The 18,595-nt window shown below is 34.4% G+C and overlaps 1 protein-coding gene across 6 annotated transcripts in view; it reads left to right on the top strand.

Moving 5' to 3' along the window:
* The window catches only part of ERBB4 (erb-b2 receptor tyrosine kinase 4), a 1,102,331-nt gene that overhangs the window by 711,136 nt on the left and 372,600 nt on the right, over window positions 1-18,595 (top strand). For all 6 annotated transcript variants that reach the window (XM_023644065.2, XM_023644064.2, XM_001488767.6 and 3 more), the window contains exon 4: window positions 17,017-17,151. In XM_023644065.2, coding sequence (XP_023499833.1) covers window positions 17,017-17,151 — 135 coding nt within the window. The remainder of the gene's footprint in view (window positions 1-17,016; window positions 17,152-18,595) is intronic.

Genomic DNA, 18,595 nt, shown 5'->3' with positions numbered 1-18,595 from the left:
GACTAATTCAGGACCAAGAAAGTCTGAGAGTATATCCCTGACTGCAAGTTTTTTCTACTTTTGTCCCTTTAAATTATAACTTAACTTTCCAGTAACCTTTAGTTTTTAGTTTTATTTGTGCTAAGTTAATCCCATAAACGGTCCATGCTACTATGACAGCCAGTTACTGGATTTCATCTTCCAGGTGACACGTAAGCCTTCACCTATTCACATGTGACTTCAGAGATGGGAGTGTGATGTACTGTGGTGATATTTCAGCAGCACACATTCCAAACCTCGTTATGTAGCCAGCAGCTTATTCCATGTCCATTACAACAAACGGAGATCACAATAAGAACAAAGAGGAGGTGTTGATGTCATTGCCTTCTACATCCCCTTCTTGATGTAACTGTAGGGGCTTTTGTACTTTCTTTGTTCTATTATGAATTATATAACTGCTCACCTTCCCTTTCCATTTGCTACCAGAAGGCAGAGGAGATGATACGACTTGATTAATGAGATCCTATCTCAATCTAGTTCTTGATATAAAGGCTGGATAATTATTGAAGAACGTCCAGATTTGGTGATTTAATAAACCAGATGTGGTAAACAGCTAGTCAAAGACCGTAACTGACCCACGGAAGTGCTTTGCTTTACATAGAGAATGTTTAAAAATTGGAGTATTTACAGGTAAATTCTGTATTTCTGGCCCCTGTGAACAGAAGTGAGCTCTGGCAATCCTGGGCTCACACTGTCTCTTGGTAGCACTCCTCTGGTGCTGGGCAGCCACTGCCCCTTTTAGCTGAGTTCTACCTACTTGCTACTCCTTAAAGTTGCCCTCACTTTAACAGTTTAGGGCCAAGCCCTGGGAGGCCTTTGAGTTTAGGCAGCATTTTGTTTTTGTCAACGAGGGCGTTTGAAAGAAGAGGTGTTATAGAATTCATTATTGTCTAGCAAAATCTTCATATAAGCTATATAGATATAAGTATAGGAAGTTTTATGATCTTTGTTTTTCATGTGTTTTTGCCCATTTTCCTTCTTACACGTAGTCCTTTTGTTGTCTATTAAATGAGTAGTTATGAACTTTGGATTGAGTTCTCTTTGACTACTGCTGAAAAGAAATATTGGTTTAGATAAAAAATTTAACTTATACGTTTTTTCTATTGTTAATATGCATTTGCCACCTGGCAGCCAGATAGATTCAAAACTGCTTATTAACAAAGTTCAGGGAATAAATGGATAAAATGTATAAATAAATGAACTTCTATACTTTAGGATGTCTACACTGTGTGGAAGGATTTTCCTTGAAAATGTGCCAACGTTTTTTTCAACTTTTGGATCACATCTTATTATCCTAGCTGTAATTAGAAATCTTGTGAAATTAAGAACCATTAAATTCAATGAGTTTTCAGCATCGGAAATTTGCCCAGAGGCACCCAGCCGGTGGGTCTGCCTAGGACTGGGCTTTCGGAGAGTTCTCCTGCCTCTCTTCCTATTCACTCTAAAAGGGAGCGTCTTTTCCACTTAGCTAATTAATCACACCTGCCAACAAGCAGCTGCTTCCAAAGGCTTTGAAGCACAGAAATGGCTAGGTGCGCATCACCCAGCTTAGGCTTCCTTCAGTTGCAATTTAGATTATAACTCTTGAAGCTCCAGAGAAAAGAAAATATTAAACGATTACAAAGGAAACGTTTTAAAATATTTTTATTTCAAAAACACATTTTGAGGTAAAAATTATCATTCTTTTTTTCTGATCTCAGCACAAACAGACTTTTAAAATAATTATGTTTAGCATCTAGTTTGGAACAATACTTGCCAGATGTTGCCATCTAATTGTTCTGAGCTCTGAAGTAAAATGAGAATAGGGGACCAGGGCCACTTAGAAAATTGTGAAGAACAGTTCTCAAAATATTATAGCTTCTTAGTAAATAATATTTCTGTGTTGTGGTTTAATTATAAGGAAAAATGTATGTGTAACAATGGTGAAAGTAGGGTTGAGGACACTAGTGCTACTCCTGCTTACATTCCCACTTGTATTCCAGATTTTTATGCTAGTTTGGTTAGTCTTTTTTTTTTAGCCCCCTTACATCTCAGATTAGGTAGGCTTACAAAGAAATTATCACCAGAGCTTAATTTTCTATGTAAACTTCTTTCAAATATGACAGAGCTATATAAATGCATGTCCTACAAAAGTAAATTAGGAATATAATGTGAATTCCTACAAGATAATCTATGCACTATTCTCTCTAGTAAGGTCATATTATATTATCTAGTTTAGGGGCTGCCCCGGTGGTGTAGTGGTTAAGTTCACATGCTCTGCTTTGGCGGCCTGGGGTTGCGGGTTCTGATCCTCGCTGCAGACCTACACAGCTCACATTGAGCCGTGTGGTGGTGGTGTCCCACATACAAAATAGAGGAAGATTGGCACAGATGTTAGCTCAGGGACCAGCTTCCTCAAGCAAAAAGAGGAAGATTGGCAACTGATGTTAGCTCAGGGCCAATATTCCTCACCAAAGGAAAAAAAATTATCTAGTTTAAGCCTTTTTGAATTCACAGTTAAATACTTAGTTTCATAAAATTTCTAAAAATGTTTTCTCTAATTCTACTTCTTATGTGAGGCAATTTTAATTAAGGGCTTTATGCTTTGAAAGATAATGAAGTCTTTAAAATTAAACTAGACTTTTTTAGAGGTAGAAGAAAAATTCTTCTATGTACAATACATTATATTCCTATCTATTTTCTCAGCACATTTATGAAATTAATATAAATAAAATTAATAAAATATCCCAAACTCCAAAATAAAATCATCTCCCTCCTTTTCCACTGTTTTAAATAAAAGTTATCTGGTAGACATATCTAAAGATGGATATATTTAATTATATCAAACAAAGAAAGGAGGATAACTAAAAATTTATGCACCAAGAAGATACTTCAGTCCTCTTATAATGTTGAATGGTGCACAATTCAATTCAGTAAGTTTACCTGCAGAAAAGGAGCTGTGATAAGCTACATTTAACCGTGTGTTTTAATTTTGAATTCCTTTTTCTTCCATCTTAGGGGCTTTACCTCATTTGCCTTTAAAATGATTAGCATACTAAGCATAATGCTAAAATAAATTTTCGTCAATTTGATTTCACTAATCTGAATGCTTTCCTCTTTTTCTCTCTTTCTATTAGTTGCTCAACAAAAAATAATAGGAAAAACAAACAAAGAAAATGCAGATTTGCTTAGGAAAACCAAATGCCCTGCACATTTTAATGACCCATCTTCCTAGTTTTAGAAGTGAAACCACAGAGCACATCTAGATAGATTCTCTCGGGCTGTGATTTTGGAAAAGGTAATTAAAGTCATTTTACCATATTCATTAGAGCAGAGCTTCCAGAGACTAAGCACAGAGCTCCCATCACACTTGAAAATAATAAAATTGCCTTTATTTATTTTCCTTATTTCAGCCTTTTTACTGAATTGAAGGGCTTTTCCATAAGTAGACTGAATTCTTTTTTTCTTTTTTAGTTTTCCTTTTTCTCCCAAAGCCCCCTGGTACATAGCTGTGTATTTTTAGTTATGGGTCCTTCTAGTTGTGTCATGTGGGACGCTGCCACAGCATGGCTTGATGAGTGGTGCCATGTCTGCGTCCAGGATTCAAACTGGTCAAACCCTGGGCCACCAAAGCAGAGAGCACGAACTTAACCACTTGGCCATTGGGCCAGCCCCTGAATTCTTGAAGTTTTATTGTGCTGTCCTTTCCCCTGTGTCTACTTTCAATGGAGGCAAGAGGAACACACCTCCAGTGATGGCGTTGGGATACAGTGCACATATCTAACAGAACCAACATTGTTTCCATTCAGTGTTTTAGTTAGAAAGATACCTTAAAAGCATTTACCTTTAACTCAATAAAATATTTTCAAAAAGGACTTTGGGGAATTACCAGAAGTTCTTAATTATACTTAGAAGTGTATTAAATAAGGGTTGTGCCTCAGTTCAGCTTAAACTTATTTTGTTTTTTCCTTTAAACTGCTCAGCCTTTCTTTCTATTCTGGAAAGAGTATAGAATAAGAAGTTTAAAAGCAGGATCCCAACTCAGCAGTTAAAATGAGTTGAAATCATAATTCTCTAGAACTCTGACCAGTTATTGATCTCTCTAAACTTTGGTTTTCTCATCTGTAAAATAAGACTAGTAATAATTACCTCATAGGACTTCTGTAAGGGTTAAGAGAAATATTGCGTTATAAATACGTTCAAAGAATGGCAGCATTTACCAAGAGGTGTTAGAGTGAGGTGGCTAACAGTGGGCTTTGGAGCCTGATGGGCAGGCGTGGGAATCCTACCTGGACCTTTGTCGATGTGGGAGGCATCTGGCACCTTGCTCATCATTCTGCATCTTGTTTTTTATGCTTTTTGGGTATAGGAATCCCACCCAAAAAAAGAAAATTCTGAATTTAAGGATTTTAATTTTAGGGATGTTCAGAACCCATAACATACTCCTAAAAGGGCATCTGAAGCTCATGTAAGTTGAAAATAATTTTTCAAAATGAACAAACACAAATTCACATATTCTAACTTGGCCTAATAATCCCGTCCCAGTTTTAGTTCCCTGAAAAATATATTTGTAGGAGAGAACAGGAAAAAATCAAGCAGGATAGAAGAAATATGCTTATCAAAGACCTTTTCTTATCCTCCCCTTAGTAATATTAATGATAGTCCATCAGTTGGACATTTGCTGTCTGACAGACACTGTGGTGAACACTTACCTGTATCAGCTCATTTTCTCCTTATAATTGGGAAACGTATTTTAGTGTCTCTCTCCCTATCTAATGGTTAAGGTAACTAAGACTCGGGGAGAATCACTGATGTGACCGAAATCTCCCGCGTCGTCTATGGCGGAGTCCTAGTTAAGGAGGCTGATCCCAGAGCCTGTGCAGATCTTACATCCCAGTAAATTTCCATCTTGAATGGTGGCATCTTGAATTGACTGAACCATCTGACGTTGTAAGGCATCTTGGCATTTGGGTCATTTCTTCATGTCCAGCCTCAAGGGGCAGCCAAATTTCCCAAATAATTATAAAATCATGTTTATTAACCCTGGGAAAGTGGAAGCGTTCTAAGGCAAAAGTGTATCTTGATTTAGAAGACATGATAATACAGGTTACGGAGAGATATTGTTGCATAGTGGAGCCTGTTCTATTATGACGTTAGCTGTCACAATATGAAAATAATTTTTACAATAAAGAAAAATGAGGGTGGTGGTGCTAGGAGCCATAGAATATAGCGATTCATTAAAAAATGATGTAAGTAGCTTCTGCAGATATTTTAATGAGTTTTATCTTCAAATATCTTAAGTATGTAGCTTTAAGTCTTAAGATCTCTGAGCAAATATAGTATTTGATTACCTCTTGTCTTCACTCAAGACTAATGACTTTTCTTTCCCTATACCGACCAGCAGTATTATTATAGTGATGCTAGTTACACGTCTTATTTTTATTACCCATTTTATTGATTTAATTTTTAAAATCCAACATTTAAACAAACGTATGTAGCAACCCCATCTCCCTGCCCAGCCCTGAGATACATAGGTATGTTTAATAGTGCTCTGTGTTTCCTAATTAATCCATGCCAGGCCCTTGAACTGGGAGAGAAAGGCTTGACTTATTTCTCCCTGTCCTTTGGAATTTACCCAACTGTTTTGAAGCACAGTGGTAGTGACAACAGAGGTAAAGGTCACCTGGAAATTGCCAGCAGAGACTTTGTGACCTGGGGACGATGCACCAACCTGAACCGAACAAAGAGAAGTCTAAGAGCTCTAAATGCTGTCACAGAAATGTGGTTAGAGAGCTGACAAGATATGACTCAAAGGGTTAACCCAGCAAGACATCCAGGATAACTCAGTGTGGGAGAAATGGTGAGTCATAGAATTTGTAATCCTGTCTTCAGGAACAATTTAGCTTATAAAATACAAACAACTCCACTTTTTTATTAACCAACTTTGGAAATACATTTAATAATATTTTAGCTTAACATATCTAGTTCTGAAATTGTTATACTCTTCACCAAGCTTAACATAGGAGGATTTCTTATGACTTTTAGAAGTTTTTACTCGGTCTTCTTTGCTACCAATAGATCCATACTTTAACTGATGTGCATATGTTTTTAAATACTTTGGGTAAAGGAGGATCCTGAACTACACCAATAAGCTATGTTGAAATACCTGCCAAGTTTTGAGCACCTGGTATGTACCAGTTACTTTATACAAGATTGTAATTCTCACTGTAACCCAACGAAGTTAATATTATTATCCCAATTTTATAGGTAATAGAAAAGAAACTTTAATTTGCCTGAACTCATAGAGCTAAAGGTAGCAAAGCTGTGCTTAATCTGCAAACTAATCTATAAACAAATTGTGGCATATTCATATAGTGGAATAGTAAACAATAAAAATGAATACATTAATATAGGCAATAGCATAAAGAAATCTCAAAAATGTTATTTTTGGTAAAAGAAGGCAAGAAAAAAGAACACACGCTGTGTGATTCCATTTAGATGAATGTAATACACAGGCAAAGCTAATCTGTGGTGATGGAAGTCAGAATGGTGGCCTTGGGGGTCTCGATTGGGAAGGAGCAAGGAGAAATTTCTGTAGTGATAGAAATATTGTGTCTTTGTCTGGATGATCACTACATGGAGACAGATGCACAAACACAGCACTGTACATGTATATGTAAAAAATATAGAGCTTAAGATTTGTGCACGTACTGTATGCAATTCATACTAATTTAAATCTCTATACAAACCAATTTAACTCCAAAACTATTTCTTTCAATTTTGCCATGTATTTACTTCATATTTTGAAACCAGCACTTTATGAAATGGAGACTACTCCTATTCAGTCATTCCTTCCTAATTTTCTCCAGATTAAACCTCTATCTGAAAGAAATATTTAATTTGGACCTACTTTTGGGTTTTAAGAGTGTTGTAGTATCAGCTTCTTTGCTTTCTTATTTTATGACTTCAATTTCTGTTTTCGTAAAATGTTATCTTTATTTATTATTTTTAACATTGCTTTAACATTATAGGCATTTAAGCTGAGACACCCAGGCCTCCAAATCATGTATTTGTTATTTTTAATGTTCTTGTATGACGTTTAAAAAAAATCTTGGTGTGTTGGAAAATTGTCTTATCATTTTACAAGATTAAATCATTTTTCTTTCTCTTGCTTTATCTTTTATTTGCAAGTCTTAACTTGCCAGCAACAAACCTACATAACAATATTCTTTATTATTGCTGCCATCGGGAAAGATCATACTTTTCTGAAATATTCTAAAGAAGTAGTGAAGAAATCACACTTTGTGAGAAGAGTTATTAAAACTATACAAACTAATATCATAGGTGAGATATTTGAAAGTGACCTTGCAGTGCATCCCAGGCTTATTGGATGAAAGCCTGTAAATAAAAGGGACAAATCGTTTCTAGGTACTAACATGACTTTCTCCCTTATTGGTAATGAAAACATTGAACTCTACTTATTTGTTCTACTGAAGCAATTACATTTTCTGGAAACTTGGAGCAGTTATTTAAGAGGATTATTGCCTGTAATGAGGGCTTTCTGGTGGATAGGGGAATAAAAATATTTTATCTTTATGTAAAGGGTTGTTCTATTTTAATAGTAATACAATATTGAATTTCTCATTCTTTCTTTTTATGTATCTTTGATTGTGTTTGTCTCTCTAATCAGAGAAATATTCACTTAATGTGATGTTTTTCATCCATCATCCAGAATGCATACTTTGCTCTTGATTTTTGTAATTATTGATATGGCTTTAATATATTTTCTAACATATTTTAAAGTATTATTTTCAAAAATTGTCTGATTCCCCCACAAAACATTAAAAAGTTAGGAGAGTAATATCCGTACATTGTTAGTCAAATGTTTACTAATAACCTCAAATGAAGATCAAGTTTTCCACAGTGCTTTGTGTTTCCCACATAGAAAGACCCTTCCTCAGGTAAACAGAAATAAACCTCTCCCTTTAAAAATTACACTTCTGAGGTTGGCCCCATGGCGTAGTGGTTAAGTTTGGCGTGTTCTGCTTCAGCAGCCTGGGTTCACAGGTTTGTATCCGGGTGTGGACATACACCACTCGTCACCCACACTGTGGCAGCAACCACATATAAAGGAGAAGAAGATTGGCACAAATATTAGCTCAGGGCTAATCTTCCTCAGCAAAAAAGTAAATAAAAATAAAAATTACACTTCAAAAATAGTACTTGGGAGACTTAACTTTATTAATAATTGAGGAAGTGCAAATTAAAATGATATCACTACACACCAACCTGAATGGCTATAATGAAATAGAAAAAAACAGAGGTTGACAAGGTTAAGAAGCAAGTAGATTTCTCATATACTACTGATGAGAATATAAATTGTTTAAAGCATTTTAAAAAACTGATTGTCACTGTGGCCCAGTAATTCCACTTCTAGATATGTACACAGCATAAATATGTATGTATGGTTGCCAAAAGGAATATTCTAGGATGTTCATAGCATCACTATTTGTAATAGCCAAAATGTGGAAATTACCAAATGCCCATCAATGTATAATGGATAAACAAAACATGCAATACCATACAGCAAGGAAAATGAACAATATGGATGAATTTTACAACATAATGTTGAGCAAAAGGGAGCCAGACATGAAAGAATGCATATGGTATTATTCCATTTATGTAAAATACAAAAAACGGTAAAAGTGATCTTGTTCAAAGCCAGGATGAAGGCTCCTAGAGAGAGCAATGTGACAAAGGTTTCTGTGGTGCTGATGTGTTCTATTTTTTTAATCTGGGTGCTGGTTATATAACTTTGTACAGTTTATAAAAATATATTGCCTATGACATACTCACATCTATGTATGTATATTATACTTCAATGAAAAAGTTTGAAAAATATCCTATCTATACATTTGTTCAAGTCACAAGATTTTTGTTTTGTAAGTATCCAGAAGATGCAAGATTTCTTTTGAGTCAGTGTGACAGAGACTACTTTTTGTCTCCCAATATCCATTACAACTGTCTAACTTTTAAATATTATATAAAGTTTAGCTAATCATGTGACCACCCAGAATAAAGACTTTGATTCCCCACTTTCCTTGTGCCTAGCTTTGGTTCCGTGACTGAATCTAGACCAATGAGATATAAGTATAAATGTCTTGTGGTAGTTTGCAGGGACCTTCTTTAAGAGATAGCATGTACTCATCCTCTGTTCCTCGTGCTTTCCTCCATCTCTTGCATGGATGTTACCAGGTAGAAGCTCCTCTTTATTGAAGATGATGGAGCAACGAGATGAAATGGAATCTGGGCCCCTAATGGCTGTGGAATTTCCCTAACAGCTTGAATCACCTAGCCAGACTTTTATATGAAAGAAAAATAAAACTCTATCTTCTTTAAAACTACAGTCTATTCCAGGGGCTGGCCCCGTGGCCGAGTGGTTAAGTTCGCGCGCTCCTCTGCAGGCGGCCTAGTGTTTCGTTGGTTCGAATCCCGGGCGCAGACATGGCACTGCTCATCAAACCACGCTGGGGCAGCGTCCCACATGCCACAACTAGAGGGATCCACAACGAAGAATATACAACTATGTACCGGAGGGGCTTTGGGGAGAAAAAGGAAAAAATAAAATCTTAAAAAAAAAAACGAAAAAAAATTACAGTCTATTCCAGTACTAAGTAATGCAAAATTAATACAAATACACAGAAAAAGATAACTCCTGTTCATACCAATTGGTAAACAACGATTTAAGTAATTACCAAGTATAAAGAGTAACAAAATAAACAACCCTGTGACAGATACTGTGAGTACAATACTCCTGTTATAGAGTTGAGCAAACTGAGTCTCATAGAGGTATATGAGATCTCACGTCTAGCAAGGGGAAAACTCGATTTTGAACTTAGTTTTACCCAGTTAACTAGATTCCGTATTATTGCCTTCACACTCAAAGGCCTGATAGTGGAAGATCTATCCATCTGTCTATCTGACTGCTCACCTACCTATAGTATATCTATCTATCTATAGTATAGAATATATTATGACTTTGATATGCAAGATGGATTCGTGGGAAGGTGTGTTAGAAGCAAACAGTTGAATCTAGTATGAGATGATAGAACATGAATTAGGGAGTAGCAGTGGGTGTAAAAAGAAAGGGTTAAATTAAAATAGACATTGGGAGGAATTTTATGTAGAGTACCATGACTGACTAAATATAGAGGTGAACGAATTAATGATGAATCTCAAGTTTTCAGTCTAATTGACTTTTACAGCATGTGATTCTAATTTGAATAGGAATAGGGAAATACAAGTTTGGGAAGAATTATTAGAAGACAAATATTAAACATATTGACACACACATGGAATTATATAATGAGCGGAGAGAGCAATTTGAGAAAGAAATCTTGTATTCATAATTTAAGGACAGCTACAAGAAAAACTTTATTTTTAAATATTTCCAGAGAATATCAGTGATTTTAAGTGGATTATCACTTCCCTAATGGATGGGAAGAATTAATACATTAAGATCACACTAATTTTATTCAGTATTTTATGTGATTTACAATGTAAACATTATCTAGTGCATAAGGAGGAGACATCACTAACGTTACACTGTCAATTAAGCTACAGTCATATTCTCAAGATTTTATTATTATCATTATAATCATCAAAAAAATTTCAGTTTCTCCTGTGTGTGTGGCACTGCCTTTGGCGCTAAGACCACAGAAAGATGTTATGTCACGGTTCTTATCATCTACAGACCTACAATGTGATGAGGAGACAAGACAAGTACACAAAAGAATAGATAAGAAGGTAAGGTAGCATTTGTTCCCTTACATTAGTGGTTCGGATAATCAGTGTCCTAAGAGGTAGAAGCAGGCAGTCTCTAAGAACCAGGTGGTCTTTGCAGAGGAGCTAGGACTCCAGTCAAAACCTAACGAAAGTTAGGAGTTGTTGTGTACCCTGAAGTATATATCAATATGTTGGAACATTATGCAGAGCATTACTGAGCTCCAATCAATTGAAATCAAGATATTTTTGCTATTATTTTCTATCTTAAGCTGATTTTCAGCCAATGAATTTAATAATTTCTTCTTGAAATTGCATTGCTCTGATCGAAAAACTGTCCATTGTTACTTCTCAACATTCAATATCCGCATCCATGAGTTTTACTCTGATCATTGAGCTGAATATGGAAGGTTACATCACTCATTTACATTATCACCCTCTCCCCATTCCCAATACAAATGTGACATTTCAATTTTGCACACTTCAACTCTTCTTAAACCATCTGTATAAAAACTTCAAAGCTTGATTGATGATGAATGAGCCATTGTCTCCTCAAGCACCCGGTTCTCATTAGCCTTTAGACTCTCAGATTATTAATAATGAACCTTGAGGGCTGACCCAGTAGGGTAGCAGCAATTCATTGTGCTCCCAGCTGAAAGGTCTGGGTTAGGGAAAGATACAGGAATCTCTGGACCAAGTCCATTCCAGAGATGATGTATTAAGTATCACAGGTGGATGGTGTGGGCTATATTACTTTTGTGTCATTGTCTGCCAACAGACTCATGTGGCTTAAGGTGATGACAGTGAGAAAGATACATTGCTTTAAGTCTGAGAAAATCTAGTAACTGCTTCCTGTAGCTTCATCTTGAAAATGGGCTTTTGCCACGCTGAATTTTGACATCTTGATTGTGACCTTTGGCTTGGATAGGCAATATCAGTCTGATATATGCATTATTCAGATGTACACAGTATAATTAGACAAGCGCAATATTTCTAATCTTTGTTTTTATTATCATTTTAATTCTAAGGTTGACCTGTGAATGCACCCATGCAAAATAAGACATTTAGATATACAATCAGGGATTGAGGTTAAGTATTTCATTCTTGCTTATTAGATTTTTCCTATATTATTGTGGTTGGTAGATTTGTGATTAGAAGAGCAATGTTTACTGTTAATACCAATCATATAGACTAAAGTGGAATATGGATAACTGCATTTAAAGTTATAATCTTTATTTTATAAAAAGAGAAAGACATTCAATCTTATTTATGAAATGGCTACAAATTGTGTGTGAGGTCAATGCAATTTTGTCGACTTTTTAAACCTAGTAAGGAGGTTATATTAATCTGTATTTTCCGCAGGGCTGCTATATCATAATTAGGATATTTCATACAGGGGAGGGGGAAAAAGACATGATTCAGTATTTTATCACTTTTCTTTTGAGAGAATATATTTTCAAAATGTCAACGATTCTCTTAATGGTCACTCATCCTCAAATTCACTATAGTAACTGGCATTTGAAAAGAAGTGAAGAGTACAAAAGAACTTATTTAAGTAACATAAACATTTCCTTCTTCATTAGACTCACGCAAATGGGAATCGAGGGAAGAAGTGGTCAAGCGGATGATCTCTGTGGAATGGAAGGCTGAGACACAAGTGCTTTATGACCTCTTTAAAATGTCATATTGGCACTTTATGCCTTTCTAAAAAATAATTTAAGGAATGATAGGAGGTAGATTTACGGTTCAATATTAACACATGCTTTTAGAATTTTGTGTAGCATGTGCTAGATAATTTGCACAGGTCTGGGGGAATTTGATCTGCTTAGGATGGCTCAAAATCATCACTTGATAAATAATAATTGAATTTAGTGCACAAAATAGGTTTAGGGATACCAATGAAAATGTCTAAATGTGTCTTGCCTTATACATATCAAACGTATTGTTTGCAGTAATTATATACATTATCAGTTATCAACATTTTATATAATAAAAGCTATTTCTCTTCCAGCTTATAAAGACTTTAACCTCAAAATTATATATATTTTAATTTTTTCCTATACTCAAGATATTATATATTTATTGCTATTCTCAAAATATGTTTTCCTATAGTCAAGATATTGTGTTTTTTTATGAAGCAAATATTTGTTGTGTATCTGGCTTATGCCTTGCATAATCCTAGACATTGGGGATACAGTTTTGAACAAAACAGATATGACCCCTGACATAATGAAATATGGAAGCAGTTAAGATGACCTATAGAGGGTTTATGGAAAAAGATAACTTTCATTCTTACTTTGATCTGGTCAGAATATAATTGAAAATTAGGAACTACAACAGAGGTTAACTGATCAATGTTGATGGCAAATTTTGTGGTACTTTTTTGTTTCTGTTCAATTTAACAAATATTCAGTGAGTAGCTATTGCTCAAGGTTTAATGCTATAGATACACTGAAAAATATCCTTTGCCTTCATGCAGTCTAGTCTAATTATATTTCAGTTACAAATTGTGAGCTATATATAAGTGAAATTCATCATATTGGTGAGCAGTGTGGATTAAAATTTACCTACTCTAAATATGAAGATTCATGCTATGTTTTACTTGACTTGCATGCATTAATCTCATAGGAAATGTTTGAGACAAATGTATATAAGTGTTTAGTGGAATTTTTCAGTAATTAAATGATACTTTTTTCATAGAATATCATATTTGGTATATCTTACTATATTTAACTGTGACATTCATTAAGAGGACACAGTTCTGTTTTGTGAACTTGCTGGAAGTATTTTTGTTTATATAACATGATAAGAAAACTCATTACAGCTTTTTTCTACCAATTGTTTCAATGACCAAATATCTATTTGTGTCTCTCTTGATTTACTCAGATATATTTCTTACAATAGAAGTGAAATACAACGGAATGAGAATACCTTCAGCTCATTTGTTTATTCAACATTTTTTGAGTCTTTTCACTTTCGAAGCTTTCTGCACCTTTGTTTGAATATCAACTAAACTTCTGCCTTATTTGCCTATGTTCCTTCGAATTAGCAATTGTCTTTTTTTATCATGGTTTTAAAATTTGTTTGTTAATCACTTTATTTCATGCTAATGGGAGAGAAACTCTTGATTTAATACAGATGATACCTTCTATAAATCTTTGAAAAAACTTATGGAAAACCCTGCTGTTCTTGTGTGTTAGCAAAGATAGATCTCAAGTACAGTCACACATTTTTCTGGTATCTTCTTGGTATCCTTTTCTGGTATCATCTTACCAATGGTATTTTAAAAATTGTATAAAGTTATAAAATCAACATAAACTATCCAAATAAATAAGTGCAATTTTAACATTATTTCCTGACAAATATTTAGGTAATCAAGTTGATCAAAACAAAATGTAAGATAAATATACATTAAAATGCTCCTACAAATGTCAATAAAATACACATTTTTCTAATTGTGAGGTTTGTGACATTCAACAACAGAATCGGATAAGCCAAACATAAAGGAAAAAAGATTATTTTAAGGGAAAATGCACATACAAATGATTAAACAATCCATCATTAAATACTAAATATTTCTAAATCCTCCTGACAGAATTGCTAGCAGATGCTGGGTTTTAAATTTAGGATGATATAAGCATCATCCTGATTGATCATGATTATAGTCTTAATTTGAAATTTTAACATGTAAGATTATACTTAAATTATTATTGCCTCCTTTCTAAATCCTTTTCCAAGTATAAACCAAGCTCTTGAATGGAAAATTTATAAGAAACAAATGTCAACATTGGTAGCAGATTAATATTGTTGAAGAAAGGGATTTGATGAGATTATTATTCATATAATATAATCTGATTCTGTTTGAATATTTTTAGATAGGAAGTTGGAGATGGATATTATGTTCCTTCAGTATGAACTATTTGAATTAAAATGTGACTCCTGAAAAATACAGACTCTTCCCACAATGTTTGAGCTATTACTTTTTCTCTTCACATTTTTTTGAGTGGAATTTTTCCATATGTAGCCTGAAAAATAACCTTCATTTCCTGGATAGCAGTCAAAATATCCTTTCTCTGTCACATAATGAAGAATTATTCCTGGAGCAGAAGAGCATCATCTAACGTCTCATGAGAAACCTATTAGTATAAGATCATCACATTTCTTAGATAGAAACTTAATGCCAAGCATTAATGCAAAAATCCATTTTCACAGCCTTTCTTACATCTTACATGTCCCTTCTGCTTTGATGAAGTTTCTATGGTTAGGTCATGAAAAATAATGAACTGGGTTTTAGAAGTAGAAAGATGATCTAATTTCTTTTTGTTTCTTCTTTTTTCCTCACCTGAGCAAAGGGAACCAATAGTGAAAGGATTGATGACGGGAATGATAGTGATTTTAAATGTGGAAAGCCCTGCAATGTCAAAATTAATCTGGAGGATTTTATACATGCAACACAGTAAGGCACTTTAAATGTTCCCACCAATCTGGCTTCCACAAATACCCCTCTAATGATGTGACATGTTTCTTTATTGTTTTTCTCCCTCTTTGGTTTAAGGAGATTTAAATGTTTAGCTTGGGGCACTGCACAGGAGAGGTGATATTCTCAAGGCCACCATGGGACACAGAGTTGATTGCCTTCTCAATACCCATGTCCCTCTTCTTCCTCACTAATAATAATAATAATAATAATAATAATGATAATAATAACTTCCTGCTTGTTTCAGTTCTGTTTGAATAGAAATATATCCACCTAAATACTTGCCTACTCAGCCTCTCTTGCAGTAGGAATAGCCATGGGATATTCTTCTGGCCAATGAAATGCAGACATTATCTTTGGGGAGAATATCTATTCCCAAATAGAAAGTTGGAGCCTCACTAGGAGGAAATCTCTTGCTTGCTCTTCTGTCTTCATCCTTCCTGAAGCTCAGAACGCAGACCTTTACATGCAGAGGCTATCTTGTGCCTGGAATAAATAAAGCCAAACACTGAGGATGGCAGAGCGGGTCATGGATACTGCAGAGCATCTAAACTAATATTCGTAACTCCTTTCTGTAGGTTTCTTATTATGTGAGAAAAATCATCCCCTATCTATATAAACTACTGTTAATTAGATTTTTGTTACTTGTAACTGAATGCTTTGTGGACTGATAAATTATTTATTTTTAAGTCGTTTTTGTATTATACAAGAAGAGAAAATGTGGTAGATATTGGGCAGGAAGATGCTCTGTGTATTTCTAACCAATTTCTTCAAATAATAAGAATAGTATTTTCAGAGGAAATATCTACTTTTTATTTGCTAGGTAACTTAAAGCTCTCTGGAAGAGAATCTATGTGTATGATCGGCCATTGTTCAGGGGAGACAAGTTAGCTCATCAAGGCCAGTACTGCAAAATAGAGAATCAAGTGAAAATGACTTTTAGTGCTTTTTGTCCCATGGTCATGCACTTGTCCTAGTGAGCCACAGGAGTTTTTATTATATCCTGCTTTATGTTATTCTTAAAAAATAATTGACAATTTTATTGATTCCATTTGAGATGACAAAGGACATTTTTATGATTGAAGCATTAATTTTAGCTTCCATTTTGTGCTAATTACTTACCTACTGGCTCCAGTCAATGTCACATTGACTGAAACAATTTTTCTTAAGAGAAATTTGACAACTTGTACCAAAAGTCTTAAAAATATTCATTCTACCACCTTGGAATATCATTTGTGGAAATTTATTTTAAAGAACTAATTGGAGATGAGCAAGTTAAATGACCAAAAGGGGACTGCTTAAATAAATACTACTTAACTTATCCTCTGGCATATCATATTCTCATCAAAAATAATGTAGAATAATATTTGGTTATCGTTAAATTCTCACCATATAATATTAAACAAAATAAGTCGGCTATGAAATACTATATGCAATATTATTTCAATTTCAGGGGGTAAAACAGAAAAGAGATTGATAACATCTATAACAAAACGTAAAGAGTGTTTCTTTCCAAGTATTTGGATTATTAGTCGTTGTTTTTCTTCGTATCTTTCAATCTTTTCAAATTTCTGCTATTTATATGACTCAGGAAAAGATGTTATAAAAGATATCTTGGCTGTTAACAAAGTAACTCTAATTTAACATTTAAAATAATAAAGAGTATATCATTTTCATTGAATACCTTTTCCTCATCAAGAAGTCTGATGACAAATCTTTGTTTGTTTGTTTTCATACAGAAATCCTAAATGGTGGAGTCTATGTAGACCAGAACAAATTCCTTTGTTACACAGACACAATTCATTGGCAAGACATTGTTCGGAATCCATGGCCTTCCAACTTGACTCTGGTGTCAACAAATGGTAGCTCAGGATGTGAGTAGCATTATCCTTTTTAATTTCTCAAAATATTCTTCTACTTCTTTTGAAAATGAATGACTTATGTTTATCATGCCACTAGTAATATTTTTGAACTTTGACTGAATCGGTTGAAATGTTTAGTTCTATATGACAGAACAAATGGCTAACCTGTCTTTTACTTCTAATTATCTCTCTTTTTGGAATGACTTCCCCGTTACAATTCTCATTTTCCCTTTTGCTAAATCCAAATTGCTTTACCATAACTCCAATGTGCAAATGTGCACCTCGTTTTCCATAAATTTAAGACTGGTGTCTAACTACTGCTTCAACTCTTTGTGACCTATACAGCACTGAGAAAAAGATAGTACAACAAAAATGAGCCATCCTAATCACTGTAATTTTTGTATAAAAAATAAAAACTAGTGAACATTTTAGAATTCCTAAGTGTTCATTAGCCCCTAAAACCTTCGTGGAAATGCTTTATGACAATTCTAAACACTGTAGAATGGAGACATATAGATTTCATATAGAAGAAATATATGTTACATTCTGATTTTAGTTGTTAGCCTAATAAACTACCCAATTTCCCATTCTTAAAGTGTATATTGTTTCTACCATAGAGGATTTATCAGAATCAAAGTGTTTAATATGATTAATGATAAGCAAGTATTATGTGAACTATCATTAAAACCTTTGAAAATTATTCTGTCTGGAATCTGTTTCATTTTCATAAAGTAAGCTATGTTGTCCCCACATTTATTATTACTGACATTTGTATAAGAACAGAATATTTATCGTGTTATCCTGGGTTTTATATTTCTCATCTATTATTATATATTTCCCAGCTGAAATCATAACTATCTCCACACAGTTCAATAATTATTTGCTATAGTACTGATTGTGTTATGATGCTTCTGTAGGAAATCAAACTCCAAGGGACAATTATTAAATTTCATGATAGTCCTAATAACATAATGGGGAAATATGAATATATTTGATCCAAACTGACAGCTGTGTTTTTAATAAATGGCTAAAACTTTTTTTAAAAGTAGAGTAACATAATTTTCTTGTCACCTTTGAGCAGAAATTTGTGTGAGATCTCGTCTTTACAGTGTTCAAATCGCCTACCTTGTAAAATTACATGTGAATAAAAAAATTGAATCTGTTCACACTAACAAGGCAAATGACATGCTTCAGAAATGGCGACCATTTTTAGTCTGCCCGTTCTATGGTACATTTTATACTTATGGGGGGGAGCATAAAGAACAGAGATGAGGAAAGGCCTCTGACTCTCAGCTCTCAGAGTGACTAGCCTGCAATGCGTGAACAAGATGAAGCAAGACGAGAAGTCAGAAGGGAGTGTGTCCCCCAGCCTGACAGGATGTGGAGCGGGAAGTGTGTGAGGGATTTGCTGCACTTTCACAGATGGAATCTCTTTGTATGTTTTTTAAGGCAAATC

This window comes from Equus caballus, chromosome 6 (genome assembly GCF_041296265.1).
Source record: "Equus caballus isolate H_3958 breed thoroughbred chromosome 6, TB-T2T, whole genome shotgun sequence".
Classification (NCBI taxonomy): Eukaryota; Metazoa; Chordata; class Mammalia; order Perissodactyla; family Equidae; genus Equus; species Equus caballus.
The sequence above is the reverse complement of the archived record's forward strand: the minus strand, read 5'-3'. Positions and strand labels throughout refer to the sequence as shown.